The sequence below is a fragment of the Podarcis vaucheri genome (genome assembly GCF_965113315.1).
Source record: "Podarcis vaucheri genome assembly, chromosome: 9".
In the NCBI taxonomy this organism is placed as follows: domain Eukaryota; kingdom Metazoa; phylum Chordata; class Lepidosauria; order Squamata; family Lacertidae; genus Podarcis; species Podarcis vaucheri.
In genome coordinates, this window is record NC_138767.1 from 55,960,530 (window position 1) to 55,974,793 (window position 14,264).

Below are 14,264 nucleotides of genomic sequence, written 5' to 3' on the forward strand. Positions count from 1 at the left end.
TTCTTTTTGATTCCTCATCCCATAGGTAGATGAGACATTAGATTGATTGATAGATAGATAGATAGATAGATAGACAGACAGATAGACAGACAGATAGACAGACAGACAGACAGACAGACAAACTTCTCCTTGGCTCTTGCCAACCAAGACCATCTGGTATGCAGACATAAAGTTCTCTTGTATACCTGGCACAAGCTATGAAGTAAATATAGCCTTCCAAACAAACAGCTCTTACCATAAATGATGCATAGGAAGTTTGAAGAAGGACTTTCAAAGGAGGCATTTCCATTTGATTCCCTTTTTTGAAGCAAGCCATGTGGGAAAACTTTTTTGAGTGCAATGCACCTATTTCCTCTTCTCCCCTACCCTTACCTGAATTCAGGACACACACACACACACACACACACTTTCAGGCCTGACTTAAAAACCCACATTTTCTAGGACAGAGGCTGGCATTTTTTTCAATTAATATCACCTTCCCTGCACTGCTGCAGGGAATTATGTGTTTTCCAAAAGCCCAACATGTATAGCATCAACTATCTACAGAAGAACACCTTTCAGTATAGGTTCATTAAGTTGCATTGTCCTATACGGCCAGCTCGTCAAACGTATGAATGAACATGTTGCTTTACCTGCAAGAACTGTTGTGGGTGCTGGGACAGTGGAGTTTGAGCAGATTGCTGAACTGCAGTGAGCTGCTGCTGCTGCTGCTGCTGCTGCTGCTGCTGTTGTTGTTGTTGCTGCTGCTGCTGCTGCTGCTGTTGCTGTTGCTGCTGCTGCTGTTGCTGCTGCTGCTGTTGTTGTTGTTGTTGCTGCTGCTGCTGCTGCTCCTGCTGCTGCTGTGTTATTGATAACGTCTGTGGCTGCTGCTGTTGTGCAGCAAAAGTGGGATAAGCAGTCACCACCTGTCCCATAAACATAGTACTTGGTACCATAACTGCTCCGCAAGCTACAGGGGCAGTGACTAACTTTGTTACAAGCTGCTGTCCCTGCGGAAATCTGTGAAAGAAAAGAAAGATCTGTTGTCTGTCTCAGGTAGTCTTAACCAACACCCCACAAATTAGCTTGATGGGTGCTTTTTGTACTTTCAATCTCATTTAAGACCTAACAGCAACCCAAGAGTCCCTCTAGTCCAGCATCCTCTCTCCATCAGTGCCCAGACTAATTTTATTTGCTTAACAGCTTTATGGGCGACACATCAAGTGTGGAGTAGCCTGAAGGCAGGCATGGCTGGCTGGAAGACTGAACAGGAGCATTCTACACAGAGGCATTTTGTAGCAAGCCTCACTTGTCTCTCTTAACACTTACCTGATTTGTCTGTCTTGGGTAAATGTGGTAATAGCAGCATTCTGGTTATTACTTGGTGGCAAATTAGAAGGGATCTGGACCATGTTCCCTGTAGCCGGCTGGGAAATCACCATAGTGTTATACAAGGGGGCTGACAGTGTGCTCTGAGATGGCGTAGAAAGAGAAGTCTGCTGACTGTGCCCACTGAGAATATTTTGTTGATTATGCTGCACAAAGAAAATAGGTTGTCAATGTGATTATTTAGTATGACGGAACAGAATTAAGGCAACCCCACCAAACTGCAAGAAACTACAGATTGAGCAGCCCGTTGTTTTTTTTTAATGGTTCTGCTAACTGTATGTCATCTATTTGGGGGGGCATTTTGTAGTGGTGTGTTATATATATTATATTAGCTCTCTAGAAAACACAAGCCTTGTATTTGAAATCACTGACCATAAATGAGCTGTGGCCTGTGAAGGTGCAGGGGTCAGAAAAAGGTGAAATGACACCCTGCTCAAATATCTCCTTACCTCCTTACCAGCCAAAGGAAGTTTTTATTAAGGAGTAAGGGGTCACCATAAGGAATTCTTTCTGGGAAAGAGGGTTTGAGTTTGTTCAAAGGATGCAACGAGAGAGCTAGAAATCATCCACTCTCTCCCCTCAGGCTGTAATGATTCACAATCCTGACTGGAAACTAAAGGTACCAATGTTAAAGTGGAAGACGTTTTCCTTTTTTTAAATGGAGAATATGTTTTTAAAAATAATTTAATGATATTCTAGGTAGTTTGAAATTTCACAAAAGATACATCTTACAGTATGTAATGACTGAATGGCCTTCCTTTCAATGTAGTAATTGCAATGCATGGGGTATTTTGAAATCATCCCATTTGTCTTCTTTTTAAAGCAGGCATGCCAAACCCTTTTCAGCCCAAGGGCGGCACTGGTTGTGCCAGTAGATGCCAGTGGTGGGTGTGGTCAAAGTGTGTGCCCGTGCCACCCAACAGCCGCTGTCTCTTAAACACAGGCAGGCAGCCAATCAGGAAGTCAAATGGGTAGGCATACACAGATGTGCATGCACAGACAAGACAAAGGAATCTTAAATGCGTGGTTTGAAGTGAAAAAGATAGCCCACAATTATCAAAATCAGGATGTGAGCTGTCAGTTATGTGCTTCACTTTGTTTCGGCCTAATTATTATGCTAGGGAAGCTTACCATTGACAAAGTTGATTGGAATTTACAACTGAACACACTTTAGACAAGGAACAGTTCCAATTAGAATTTGTTTAAAGGCCATGATTAATAGAGTAGATGGGTTTGTTTTCCAGTTAAGTAATTAATGCTTCAGCCATTTCTGAAAAATCAGGTCTACTGATATTTTGGTTGTCACAGCTGAAATATCTTCCTGAATTGCTGTCTATAGAGGCAGAAACAGCTTCCCAAAAAGAGAAAAAATAGGGGCTAGGGAGAGACATTTCTTCCTCCTGATGCAACTTATTTTTACACCCACTAGATGGCACTATGCACAACAAAAGGAAATGTTGACTTGTCTATTACCGTATTTTTCGCTCTATAACACGCAGATTTTTTCTCCTAAAAAGGAAGGGGAAATGTCTGTGCGTGTTATGCAGCGAATGTGTGGTCCCTGGAGCCGAAAAATAAGGCAAAAATCAAACCGCGCTTCAGGGAGAAGGGAGCTCCGTGAGACAGGAAGTTGCTGCTTTCCTGCATTCTGCCTCAGGGTCTTACTGCCCACCCTCCTCTGTTTCGTTACTGTGTTTGCTCAAATGGAACAAAGAGCAGGGAAAGCCCCTCCCCTCCAGGCAAGCAGAGGGGAAAAGCAGACTGTCGCTCCTTCCTCTCTGTGCTCCGCTCCTTCCTCTCTGTGCTCCGGTGCTGCTGAAAACATGCAGGTGGGAGAGAGAGAGAGAGAGAGAGAGAGAGAGAGAGAGCTGGCTGGCTTGGGTGGGTGCGTGGGGGAAACTTTTGCCTTCCTTTCCTCCCTCCCGTTATACCCCACTCCTGCATTCTTAGCCCTTCTGTGTTTTTCCTTCCCTCCCCACTTAAAATGTGGTTAAAAAGCATGGATCCACATGGATCCTAAGGATTTTTGCACTGGGTCACCCCAAATTCACCATCAGAGCACATAGCATGTCCATGGCTACAGCCTGCCCCCCAAAAATCATGCACCCACTGTTGCCTGGGGCTGCAATGGTGCAAAAATGTGGTTAAAAAGCATGGATCCACATGGATCTTTGCATTGTGTCACCCCCAAATTCACCACCAGAGAACATAGCATGTCCATGGCTGCAGCCTGCCCCCCCAAATCATGCACCCACTGTTGCCTGGGGCTGCAACGGTGCAAAAATGTGGTTAAAAAGCATGGATCCTCAGGATCTTTGCATTGGGTCACCCCCAAATTCACCACCAGAGAACATAGCATGTCCATGGCTACAGCCTGCCCCCCCCCCAAATCACGCACCCACTGTTGTCTGGGGCTGCAATGGTGCAAAAACGTGGTTACAAAGCATGGATCCACATGGATCCTCAGGATCTTTGCATTGGGTCAGCCCAAATTCACCATCAGATCACATGTCTGTGGCCACAGCATGAAGCACAAAAATGATACATCCACTGTTTCGTTCAGAATATTTTTTCCCTTGTTTTCCTCCTCTAAAAACGATGTGCGTGTTATGGTCAGGTGCGTGTTATAGAGCGAAAAATACGGTAATCCTTGCACCATGGCAACAGCTCCGCAAATTCTGTTTGCCCTTGAACATTCATTTCCTTCCTATCTTCCTTTGTGCAATGACAAATTGTTCACTTCTGAATGGCCAAAAAATTGATCCACCAATAATCTGAACTCTCCAGCTTCCTGGATTGTCACGGTCTAGCTTCCTAGCCCAGTCACGTCTTGCTTCTTTCTTATATTAAACAAAGTGTGGGACAGGTGTGTTTTTTTGCAACAACCCACTCAATCCGCCAATATACTTCCTAAAGTTGGCTTTGACATATGAGTCACACTTTCCTGACTCTAAGCCCTTCCCTACCCTCAAAGGCTAGGCTAGTAGAAGTGAGTGCTTGAAGAATAAATAACATCTACTAAAGAAGCACTCTCTCATAGCAACATAAAGATACAAAGGCTGCATTTAAGAAACAATGGCACATAACTAAATATTATCTTCAAGTGTGGCATTACCTGTTGGGTAGTACTTTGCAAAGGCTGTTGCTGTATCATGTGTTGAGCACCAATATGCCCAGTGTTCATGCCACCTTGGATTTGATTAGTTTGAACAACTTGACCTTGCATATTTATTGGTGTAATCTGCTGAATATTTGATGGGTTTCCAGGAGTCAGCTGAACAGAACCAAAGTTTAATCCAGGAGTTGATTGCTGCAAGAACATCTTTCAGAAGAAAAAGAATACATGCCAGTGCTTAAAATACTAGTGAGCATTCAGAACACATAAACCATTGTTTGTTTAAAGGTCAATTAATCCCCTATCTTAGAGGTGAAAATTATATACACTATCATTTTGTCTAATAATAGTGTTCTAATGGTCATATGAGGCTTAGACTGAACTCTATACTCACTTAACTGGGAGTAATAAAATTGAATTCAGCAAGTCTTATTTCTGAGTAACCATGCATAAGATTATACTGTTAAGCTGGTAAAGGGGGAAACCCTACCTACAACTAAACTACTGTAACCTGTATTTGTATTTTATTTTACGAGTGGCAGAACTTGCAGTTATATCACATGGCCCTTATTAGTAACTGATATGAACATCTAGGGTTCCAGTGAAATGGTTGATCAAATTAAGTTTTATAACATTAAAGATATGCTTTTTCAGGAAATATTTTATCTATAGAACCAACTAATCAAAATATACTCATTGTATTTTCTTAATGTTGTAAGCTCCGTTAAGAACTTCAGTCGAAATGCAAAGTACAAATCTCCTGAATTAATAACTTAATAATGAAGTTATAATGGTATCTGAAGAGTGCACACACACGAAAGCTTATACCAGAACAAACTTAGTTGGTCTACAAGGTGCTACTAGACAACTTTTTATTATAATGAAGGAGTCTTTTATCAATAATTTTTTATTCCAGCATGCAAAACATCAGTTTTAATCTGTACATCACACATACAAATACACACAGAGACAGAGAGAGAGAGAGAGAGAGAGAGAGAGAGGGAGAGGGAGAGAGATTGAGATTTTAAGTGTAGAATCACTAGCTATGTCAGTATCTGATCAGCTTTAACCAACCTGAAGTCCTTGCCCATGGACCATTTGGAGTTGTTCCTGAATCTTACGCAGTTCTTCTTGTTGCCGATGAATGTTTGCTTCTATCATTCGTGTTCTTTGCTCCAATTGGTCCTTTAAGTGCTGCATAGCTCCTAACTGAGCAGAAAACTGAAGCATAGGCTACAAAGCAACATTTAAGAAAAACGCAAGAAAGATTTGAATCAGTAGCAAACATACCATAGGAAAAGTAATTAACCACTACAAAAAATTCTATCAACCCTGTGAGTATGGAAGTAATTATCTGTATTTAGCTTAAAGTCATAAATTGACATTTCTGACAAAGAAGACTTTTTTAAAAAAGTACTGAGGATGCTGACCAATTTAGAGAAATCTTAGACAAAGAGAAAACAGGACCTGCTGAACCAAAAGTCAGGCAATGGGACCTGTTAATAGCAGGGGACATTACTTCCAACACACCCAAATTCAAGAACTGAATTCTAGATCAAACAACGATCCATTAAAGGATTAAAATGTAATTACTTGCTTTAATACAAATTACTTGCTTTAATACACATTCAGATTTAATTAGTACCTGAGACATGCCTTGCTGAATCTGTAAAGATGCAGGCTGGGACATCATTGGCTGCGCTAAAGGTTGTCCAATAGATTGTGAATTTAAAGACTAGGATTTAAAAAGAAATATACATACCATAATTATCAAATCAAATATGTATTTTGGAGGCAGATAGAATGGTGGAGGAGGTTTTAAAATGACATGCCCAAATGTAATCTTCCTTTCTTCCCTAACTACCTGAGAAGAAACGGGATAGCTAGAAAGAGTTTGGACCACCTTACATCACTTGCGGATTTCCATTTTTAAACTTTGATTTGCCCACATGAACATGCACACATATAAAAAGCCAAATGCAAGTGTTATACACCCCAAATAGGTAGACAAAGATTAGCAATCTACAGCAGAAGCCTCAGAGTTATTCTCTGTTCCAGTGTACCTTCCTCTTTTGTTTTTGTGGAACAAGTAGCCTTCATAAACGTTTCCAAAAGCATCCGCTGAGCTAATGCTTACGTTTTATACAAAAGGCATGAAACACAGCAGTACTTTAAAAAGACACAAATTTTACAAACACATAGAGGACGTATCCAAAGCTGCAGCTCTGATGACACAAGAGAGTTCTGTGTATGCAGCAGAGTTTACTCTTCGCCTTTAGAGCCCTCTTGTACCCTTAAAATCAGTTCCGGAGGGATGGGGGACCTTCTGAAGCATATTTGTGGGGCACACAAGGATCAGAGGAAATGGATGTTCTGTTGATACAGTGGAATGACACTGGTGCATTACTGAATACAATCCATAATACCTAACCTCTGGAGCAGATTTTGGGGGTAAACTGGAGATGAAGGGGAAGACTCTTCTGCTCATGCAGGAGCATTACTGGATCCCACACTATTTGAAAGCTGATTTCTATTCAGATTCATAGCAAAACTCTCCATTATTTTTAAAAAGCCAGATGACACTTAATGAAAAGCTCTCAGTTGACTGCTTGAGCGTAGAACTGCGCACATGGTGGACACATTCAGGATAGTGACATTCTCAAGCAGTCAACTCAAAGCTTTAAAAAGGATGTTTCCAAACTAGGTGACTAACTGAAAGCATTTATTTATTGTGTTGTTTGTATTTTAAGCGGAAAAAAATCTAATGTTCACAAGTCTTAACGGATAAATATGAGTTGCTATTTTCTAAAGAATTACCTGATTACCAAGCGATGCCCTCCTTTGTGCAGACTTTTCAAGAGTGGATAAATTTTGCCTTGGAGGAGTGCTAGTATCCATTGTCATCTTCGTTGGCGTTGCTGATGTCCCAGCAAATATAAAATTGAAGAGGGATACTTTTATTCATCATCACCATTCTGAGTTTGCCCAGATATACTTAGGCAAGTGAATAGTTCATCACAATAAAATTATAGCACTGCATATTCAAAACAGCCTTTATTCCAATTGGTTACGTAAAAATTGAGATTTATTCTACACCAGATTAACAACTCTCTCTGTAGAACTAATAATATCATCAGGCTACAATTATCATGAATAACATTCATTTTAAAGTCACAAGGCCCCAAAGTCAATAACCTTCTATAGAATAGTTTTGATTTTGTGCACTCACAAGAAGGGTCTGAAACTGCAGTGTGAGAAGATTTCCTTGAACTCCTGGAGGCAGAAGAAGGTGTAGGGCTGTGATCAAATCTCTCCAAAGCTTCTTTGAGGCTTACTGTGCTTATATGATTCTCAGAACCAGAGTCTTGACTCTAAAACAATAAAAATGCTTTGGCTGGTGCATCACACACAAAATAATTAGCAATATAATTAGCAGAAACTAACTGTATCTCACCAAATATTCAAACATGGGGCTTTCACAATGAAAGCAAATTTCTTATACATGTGCTTCACCTTCCCTTAACTTATCCCTGCTCTGTTTGCCATATTAACAGTCCGTCTTTCCATCTTACTTCTCCCTATGATCAGTGTTTGCTTCTCTTTCACAACTCTGACAACCCAAAAACACAACAAAAAATCCAAACCAAACTGTGCAAAAGAAGTTTTGAACACCTTATCACTAGGTAATTTACATGAAAGAATGAATAGCTCTGGGTGGGTGGATTATTAACACCTGCTGAAGTGCAGGCACTGCAAACCCTACAAGCCAATTTTTAAAGTATTATTTTTTAAAAGCTATAGCAATGAACAGAACCAATATAAGATGGTGGTGTAAAACTTACTTTATCTGCAGCTGTTTCTGGTAGAGACTCTTCAATACCAAGTTCACGCCGCCTTTCTGCTCGAACCTCTGCATAACTACCGACAAATAATCCAACATTTCAGGATATTAGTATGTCCGTTCATCTTAACAGAATGGTAGCAAACATTTTATATACGTTATTTAAATGCATTTGAAAAATAACATGGATGCATTAATGCATTAATATGCTTTTACGTGTGACTAACTCAGAAGACTCTGATGACTTCTTAGTCAGCTGGGAGAAGTACTAAAATATAGCTGAAAAATCGGTTGCAAAAAACTGTAATAAAAATTATGCAGAATTCTATTACCTTACTACCGTGTGTGTACATACGATGAACTCTGGCCTAGAATTCCACTGATGGTAAGTGATATAGTAATGAGTCTGCAACCAAATCCACTGTTGACCCTTTGTGAGGAATCTGTAATAGCAGGATTTCCCTTTTCCATACTGCATTACTAAAAACAATGTAAAAATAAGGTTCTGCTTCAGAAAATGCCACTTACAGAATGTGCATTTAAACAGTTTACATCATTTATTTAAACCACCACAAAATTTTCTTCATTTGATTCTAATATCCCAAATACAAAAAAGAAAGAAAGAAAAAGAAAAATATTTTTAAAAGCTGTGGAAAATATTATACAAGGAGAAAATGGAAAGAAACCCGAGAACTACTATGATTGCTTCCAGAATGGTAGCTCCTGATGTCACCAATCATTATTCTTATCTATTAGTTACATGCACAACTGAAATTAATTTTCCACACTTCAGATAGCGCAATGTTCCAGCCACACTAGTAGGCAAAACCTAGCCCAGTAAACAGGGAAGTTATAATTCTGAATGTGCAATTTATTATTATTATTAAGCAATTATTTAAATTGTGCTTAAGTGCTATTTTTGTTTAAGCACTATTTTGTGATTAAAAACTTTTTTAGAACATAATTTTACAAGTATTTCAGCCCTAGTTAAAAGATTTTCAAATATAGATACAGTGGTACTTCGGTTCTTGAACGTAATCCATTCCGGAAGACTGTTCGATTTTCGAAATGTTTGAAAACCAAGGCGCAAAGTACAGTTTGTAAATTGCACTGAGAAAACGGAAAAACATGCAGCGGAAGCTGTTCAACTTCTGAGGCACGTTCAAAAACAGAAGCATTTACTTCCAGGTTTTCGGTGTTTGGGTTCTGAAACGTTCGTCAATAGAGATATTCGGGAACAGAGGTACCACTGTAACTAGTTTGTATACATCAAAAAGTTACCAATTCTATATTAGTATGGTTTACATAAAATTTTGACATTTACTTACAGTGTTCATGACATTTTGCCAGGTTTTCTAGGTCATCAACATGATAATAATCATAGCCTGATGTCCCCAACACTTCAAATGGCAAATAACCTATTATTGGCGGTGCCCTGGATAATGACATAAGAGTCGTTATTTTATTTCTCAGAATAGAAAAAAATCAGTCACAGTTTTTAAACAGAAAATTGTGCTTATAATTACATAAAAACGTATTCAGTAAAAAGTAAAATTCATTTCTTGCTATAAACAGCCAATGAGGATTAGTGACCACTAACGGTAACAGAGTGCTACCGCTTAGTACTACATTGTAAGAAATGGCACCTGTGATCCAAGAAAAGGAACTTCCATTCTAAGCTATGTCTAGAGGTGAACTCTTCATTGGGTTCTTCAACAGTGCTCATTTCCTAAAAAATAAAAAAACGTAAGTCTCTCAGAACTGCTCTACTCTAATGTAAAAACTCTCATGAAATCCAGACTTCCAAACATACATATAATTCGACGCGAATGTAACATGCAAAATATTTCTTATTTTGCTGTTTCACTGCTGCTTGGAAGAGGAGTAATTCAAGCAACTTGCCACTACAGACCAACCCGTACTATGCTTATTTTACCAGTGTGAGAATGGCAAGTTCAGCATTCTGTGCAAGTAACCACCAGAGGAACCATCATCCTCAGAACTCCCCTACTTCTTTTTGACATCTGGGAATTGATACGGAAGTCAGTTGTGCTATTTCTTTTTTTTACTAGCAATTCACATGGTATATAGCATTCCTAAAAGAGGAAGTTCTTTATAATGAAGCCTTCAGCAAATCTAAATTTGCACCACAGAAGGACACGTTTCAAAATTTCTGTAGGAAAGGCACTGAACGTCAGCTACGGCAATGAGGAGAACTTGACTGAGTCTTCCTAGTACTGCAGACAGGTTGTTAACTAACAGCCCAAATCATCCTCTGGGGATGCATGCTTGAGCCTGATCCAACATATGTGCAGTACAGTTACAGAAGCTGGCTATAGACCTTGTTTTTAACAGCACAGGACCCAATCTAGGAGGCAATTCATACAAGAACACCTGCATCCTGGAGCAGATTGCCCTTCCTGGATTGGAGTATGGTTACTTAAATGATTGCTCATTAAACAATAAATGTTTTGATTAAGAAAAATACAAAAGAAAAGCAAATATCATAGATTTTGAGGAGATGACAATCTTAACATACCTTGATAAACTGAGGTGTAGCTAACCTGACCGTAGCTACAAAACAAACTCTGTCTTCATAGGAAGGCCTATGTGATCGCTGAATGGTTCCTTCATAACCATTATGCGCAGAGTTAGACACTAAGGACAGGAGGAAGAGAAGAAAATTACTACTATTTCTAAGAATGACTTATAAAATCAAACATATAATTAATGATCCTATGAAACAAAGTGTTTAAAAAAATCACCTGGGAGAAAAAAATTAAAACTACATTCTTAAAATATTTCATTTAATAACATAAATACTGCCTAAGCTGATGTAAAAAGAAAGTAAAAATCACTCAACCTGTTTCACTCAACCTGTTTCATCTCAGAGTTTTTATATTCTGCCCTTCCTTCAGATCAAAGTGATTTTTTTAAAAAAACAACTACATACAGTCACACAGAAGCAAAGTCCTCAGCCCCTGAACTATAAGGGGAAGGGGCATAACGCTGCACTCTGCTAAACAGAACAAAAACCCTTGAAATAGCAGCAAATAAAATCAAAACAAAATGAGGGACTACTAACAATAACTGGAAATAAATTGAAAAGCACGAGTAATCAAAGAGAATGAAAGCGCTAAAGATGTAAGTTGGACAATAGGAAAAAAGCAGGAAAGGGAAGGACACCTCCGAACTCTAACAGAACGCACAGAGAAAGTGTATATTATATTATTCAGCAACATCCCTTCCCTCAAACACTGGGATTGAACAGTGCTAACAAAATAATTCCTCTGATTAAAAACTGACAGTTCTGAACAAGCTTTCCCTCCATCCTGGTCCGAGAGTCTTCCTTAAAATACAGGCATCAATTAGCCCCTCTCCTCCCCCCCCCCTGCTGTCTTCCTTATATGGCGAGCTTAGAGACAATAGTTTCACTTTCTGCAGACACTTGTTTGCAGCTTTTTAAAGCATCTGAATCAATGAGGTGCCATTAGGCACTTGGGGAATTCTGCTTTGACTTGGGTGTCACATGCAGATCACACTTTGCCCAAAGCAGCCAAGAATCTCTCCAAGGCTTGGGATTCAAGACTCACTAGAACAGGCATCCCCAAACTCGGTCCTCCAGCTATTTTGGGACTACAATTCCCATCATCCCTAGATAACAGGACCAGTGGTCAGGGATGATGGGAATTGTAGTCCCAAAACAGCTGGGCCGAGTTTGGGGGTGTCTGCACTACAAGTTTCTACACTTCCCTAGTTTCTGTCAATAGACATGCTGTAAATTTACACTATCCTCATTTAAATGTAATCCAGTGCCTGTTTCCTTAAAAAAAGAGGTGCATTATTTTTCCTATTTCTTGTAACGTTTCACAAGTTAGTTGTAATCTAAAACACTTTTAAAAAATACTTACTGTTACTCAAAGACTTGAAGTTTCCTATAAATTTTACATATTCATATGTAGGTGGCTCTTTGGGGTCTATTGTCCCTCGGAGCATATGGCAACAGAACTCTAGTTGGTTTTTTGCTAGAAGAACAAAACACACAAAATGGAATATCAAAATGAACATCAAAACATTGCAAGCTGATATTCTTGAGTAAAATGTGCAAAACAATGGAAGAAGCTACCTTAAACATAGCCTTAACAATGTGCCATCTTACATTCCTTACATGGGAGTAGTTCTTCAGTGCATCCAGTCTTTTCTTGCCCTGCTACCACAATATTTTTCAACTAGGTTTGAATCTAAGATCCTACACATTTAGAATATAATCTTTTACATTTTATATATTGACAGAAATTTCTGTGACCATGGTTTTCCAGCAAGTGGTTCTTGTCCAGGTTTGTTAATTGTCTCACTTTAAATGTTGTCAGGATCCTGTGCCCTTTTAAAATGTGGCTTTTTTGGGGGGGGGGAGGTTATTGGGTTGTTGTTTTTATTTTGATTATGTATTTTGCAGTTTTATATTTTTATTTTATTCGGTGAACCGCCCTGAGACCTCTGAGTATAGGGCGGTACATAAATTCAATAAATAATTATAATAATAATACTGCTAAAATACAGCAGTTGTTGGCCACAGTTGAAACAATTCTTGGTTCCTTACCTCCTGCAAATATAAATATAAATATAAACATAAATATAAATATAAATATAAATATAATAATAGTGTTAGCCTTTTCATATTCCTGGTATGTGAAAAAGATTTCAGGAAACTCTTAGTTTAACAGAATAAATCAGTGATTATATTTTCACTGTATTTTAACATGTTGAAGTGTTCAGGATTTTCTTCCGAGAGATAGTTCAACAGTGCAACTTACATTTTAAATATTCTGGGGTCAACGAATCACTTTCCAACAGATGAGTAGACAGTATTTTATAAACCTCTGAATGCTCCCCCTCTGGGACAAAATTAAATATACTCTGATCCACAAGGTCAGACTAAAAGAGAGAGAGAAATGAAATAAAAATGTAATCTTGTGAAATGTCACTTTTGAATACAAAGTAACTAACACAGCTGTCAGGGAGAAAAATATTATGCTGCTTGTAACACATAATCCTGATTAAGTACATCATTTCCAAATATTTTTACAACAATAAAAAGCTGGATTGCCCTAATTTCAGATGCAGTGAACAAACGTTGCTATAATCCTATCCAAAGTATAAAAGACACTCCCCTGTCCTTTGAGACTCGAGGTACATTGCAGTAATGAAGTATATGTTTTAACCTAAGGAAGCAACCTTTGAATGAGGACTGAGCATTCTAAGCAGCCACAGGATATTGAGAATCTATTGCAAAAGGTGGAAAACTGGGGGGGGGGAATACCCTACTTAAGCTTACTACAACTTACAGTATTATTGTGTTTTATTATTATCATTTTATTACCTCTGGCAAGTTTTAAGTACTGAGATTATTAATTTATCTGCATCTGGTTATTATTATCTTTCTCCCTGTCCTGACCATCCCTCCGAGGTTATATTTATATTTATAATCTTTCAATTTGGCTGGTCTATTTACTTAACCGACCTGGAACAATCTACCAGAGAAAAGGCCGCCACCCATGGGACAGAGGGTCATTGATGAATAATAATCCAGCTTCTACCTAGGGTTTTAATAGGTCATAAGATTTTATGATAATTATATTTGTAAAATGTATTTTTGTCGGTGTTTGTCCTTTGATGCTATGGCCTGTCGGCTACGCAAATAAAGTCTTGTTGTTGTTGTTGTTAAACAACTTACAGTATCTGGGAAAGGGGTGTAATTAGCTGGCAGAAACCCTGAAGAGAAGCAATCCTGTTAGAAAGTGAGGACACCCTGCAATATTCTGATGCTGATCCTACTCGATTTTGTGTGCAATCCAGAGATGTCTTGTGTGGGCAGAAAAGCAGTTCTGTCTGTTTGCACAAGACATGAGCAGAGATCAGTTATGGATCCCACTTTAAATG

General features: G+C 38.8%; 1 protein-coding gene across 8 annotated transcripts in view; it reads right to left on the reverse strand.

The window, feature by feature from the left end:
• The window catches only part of CLOCK (clock circadian regulator), a 39,778-nt gene that overhangs the window by 6,224 nt on the left and 19,290 nt on the right, over positions 1–14,264 (reverse strand). For all 8 annotated transcript variants that reach the window (XR_014223511.1, XM_082238116.1, XM_082238114.1 and 5 more), the window contains 14 exons: positions 13,139–13,259; positions 12,236–12,349; positions 10,864–10,982; positions 9,971–10,053; positions 9,653–9,759; positions 8,657–8,804; positions 8,326–8,401; positions 7,713–7,854; positions 7,301–7,401; positions 6,129–6,218; positions 5,558–5,716; positions 4,484–4,690; positions 1,309–1,514; positions 633–999 (listed from right to left, as the gene is read on the reverse strand). Coding sequence is in view for 7 of the 8 variants with exons in the window: in XM_082238116.1 (XP_082094242.1) it covers positions 633–999; positions 1,309–1,514; positions 4,484–4,690; positions 5,558–5,716; positions 6,129–6,218; positions 7,301–7,401; positions 7,713–7,854; positions 8,326–8,401; positions 8,657–8,804; positions 9,653–9,759; positions 9,971–10,053; positions 10,864–10,982; positions 12,236–12,349; positions 13,139–13,259 (2,040 nt within the window). In the remaining variant the exon portion in view is untranslated. The remainder of the gene's footprint in view (positions 1–632; positions 1,000–1,308; positions 1,515–4,483; positions 4,691–5,557; positions 5,717–6,128; positions 6,219–7,300; positions 7,402–7,712; positions 7,855–8,325; positions 8,402–8,656; positions 8,805–9,652; positions 9,760–9,970; positions 10,054–10,863; positions 10,983–12,235; positions 12,350–13,138; positions 13,260–14,264) is intronic.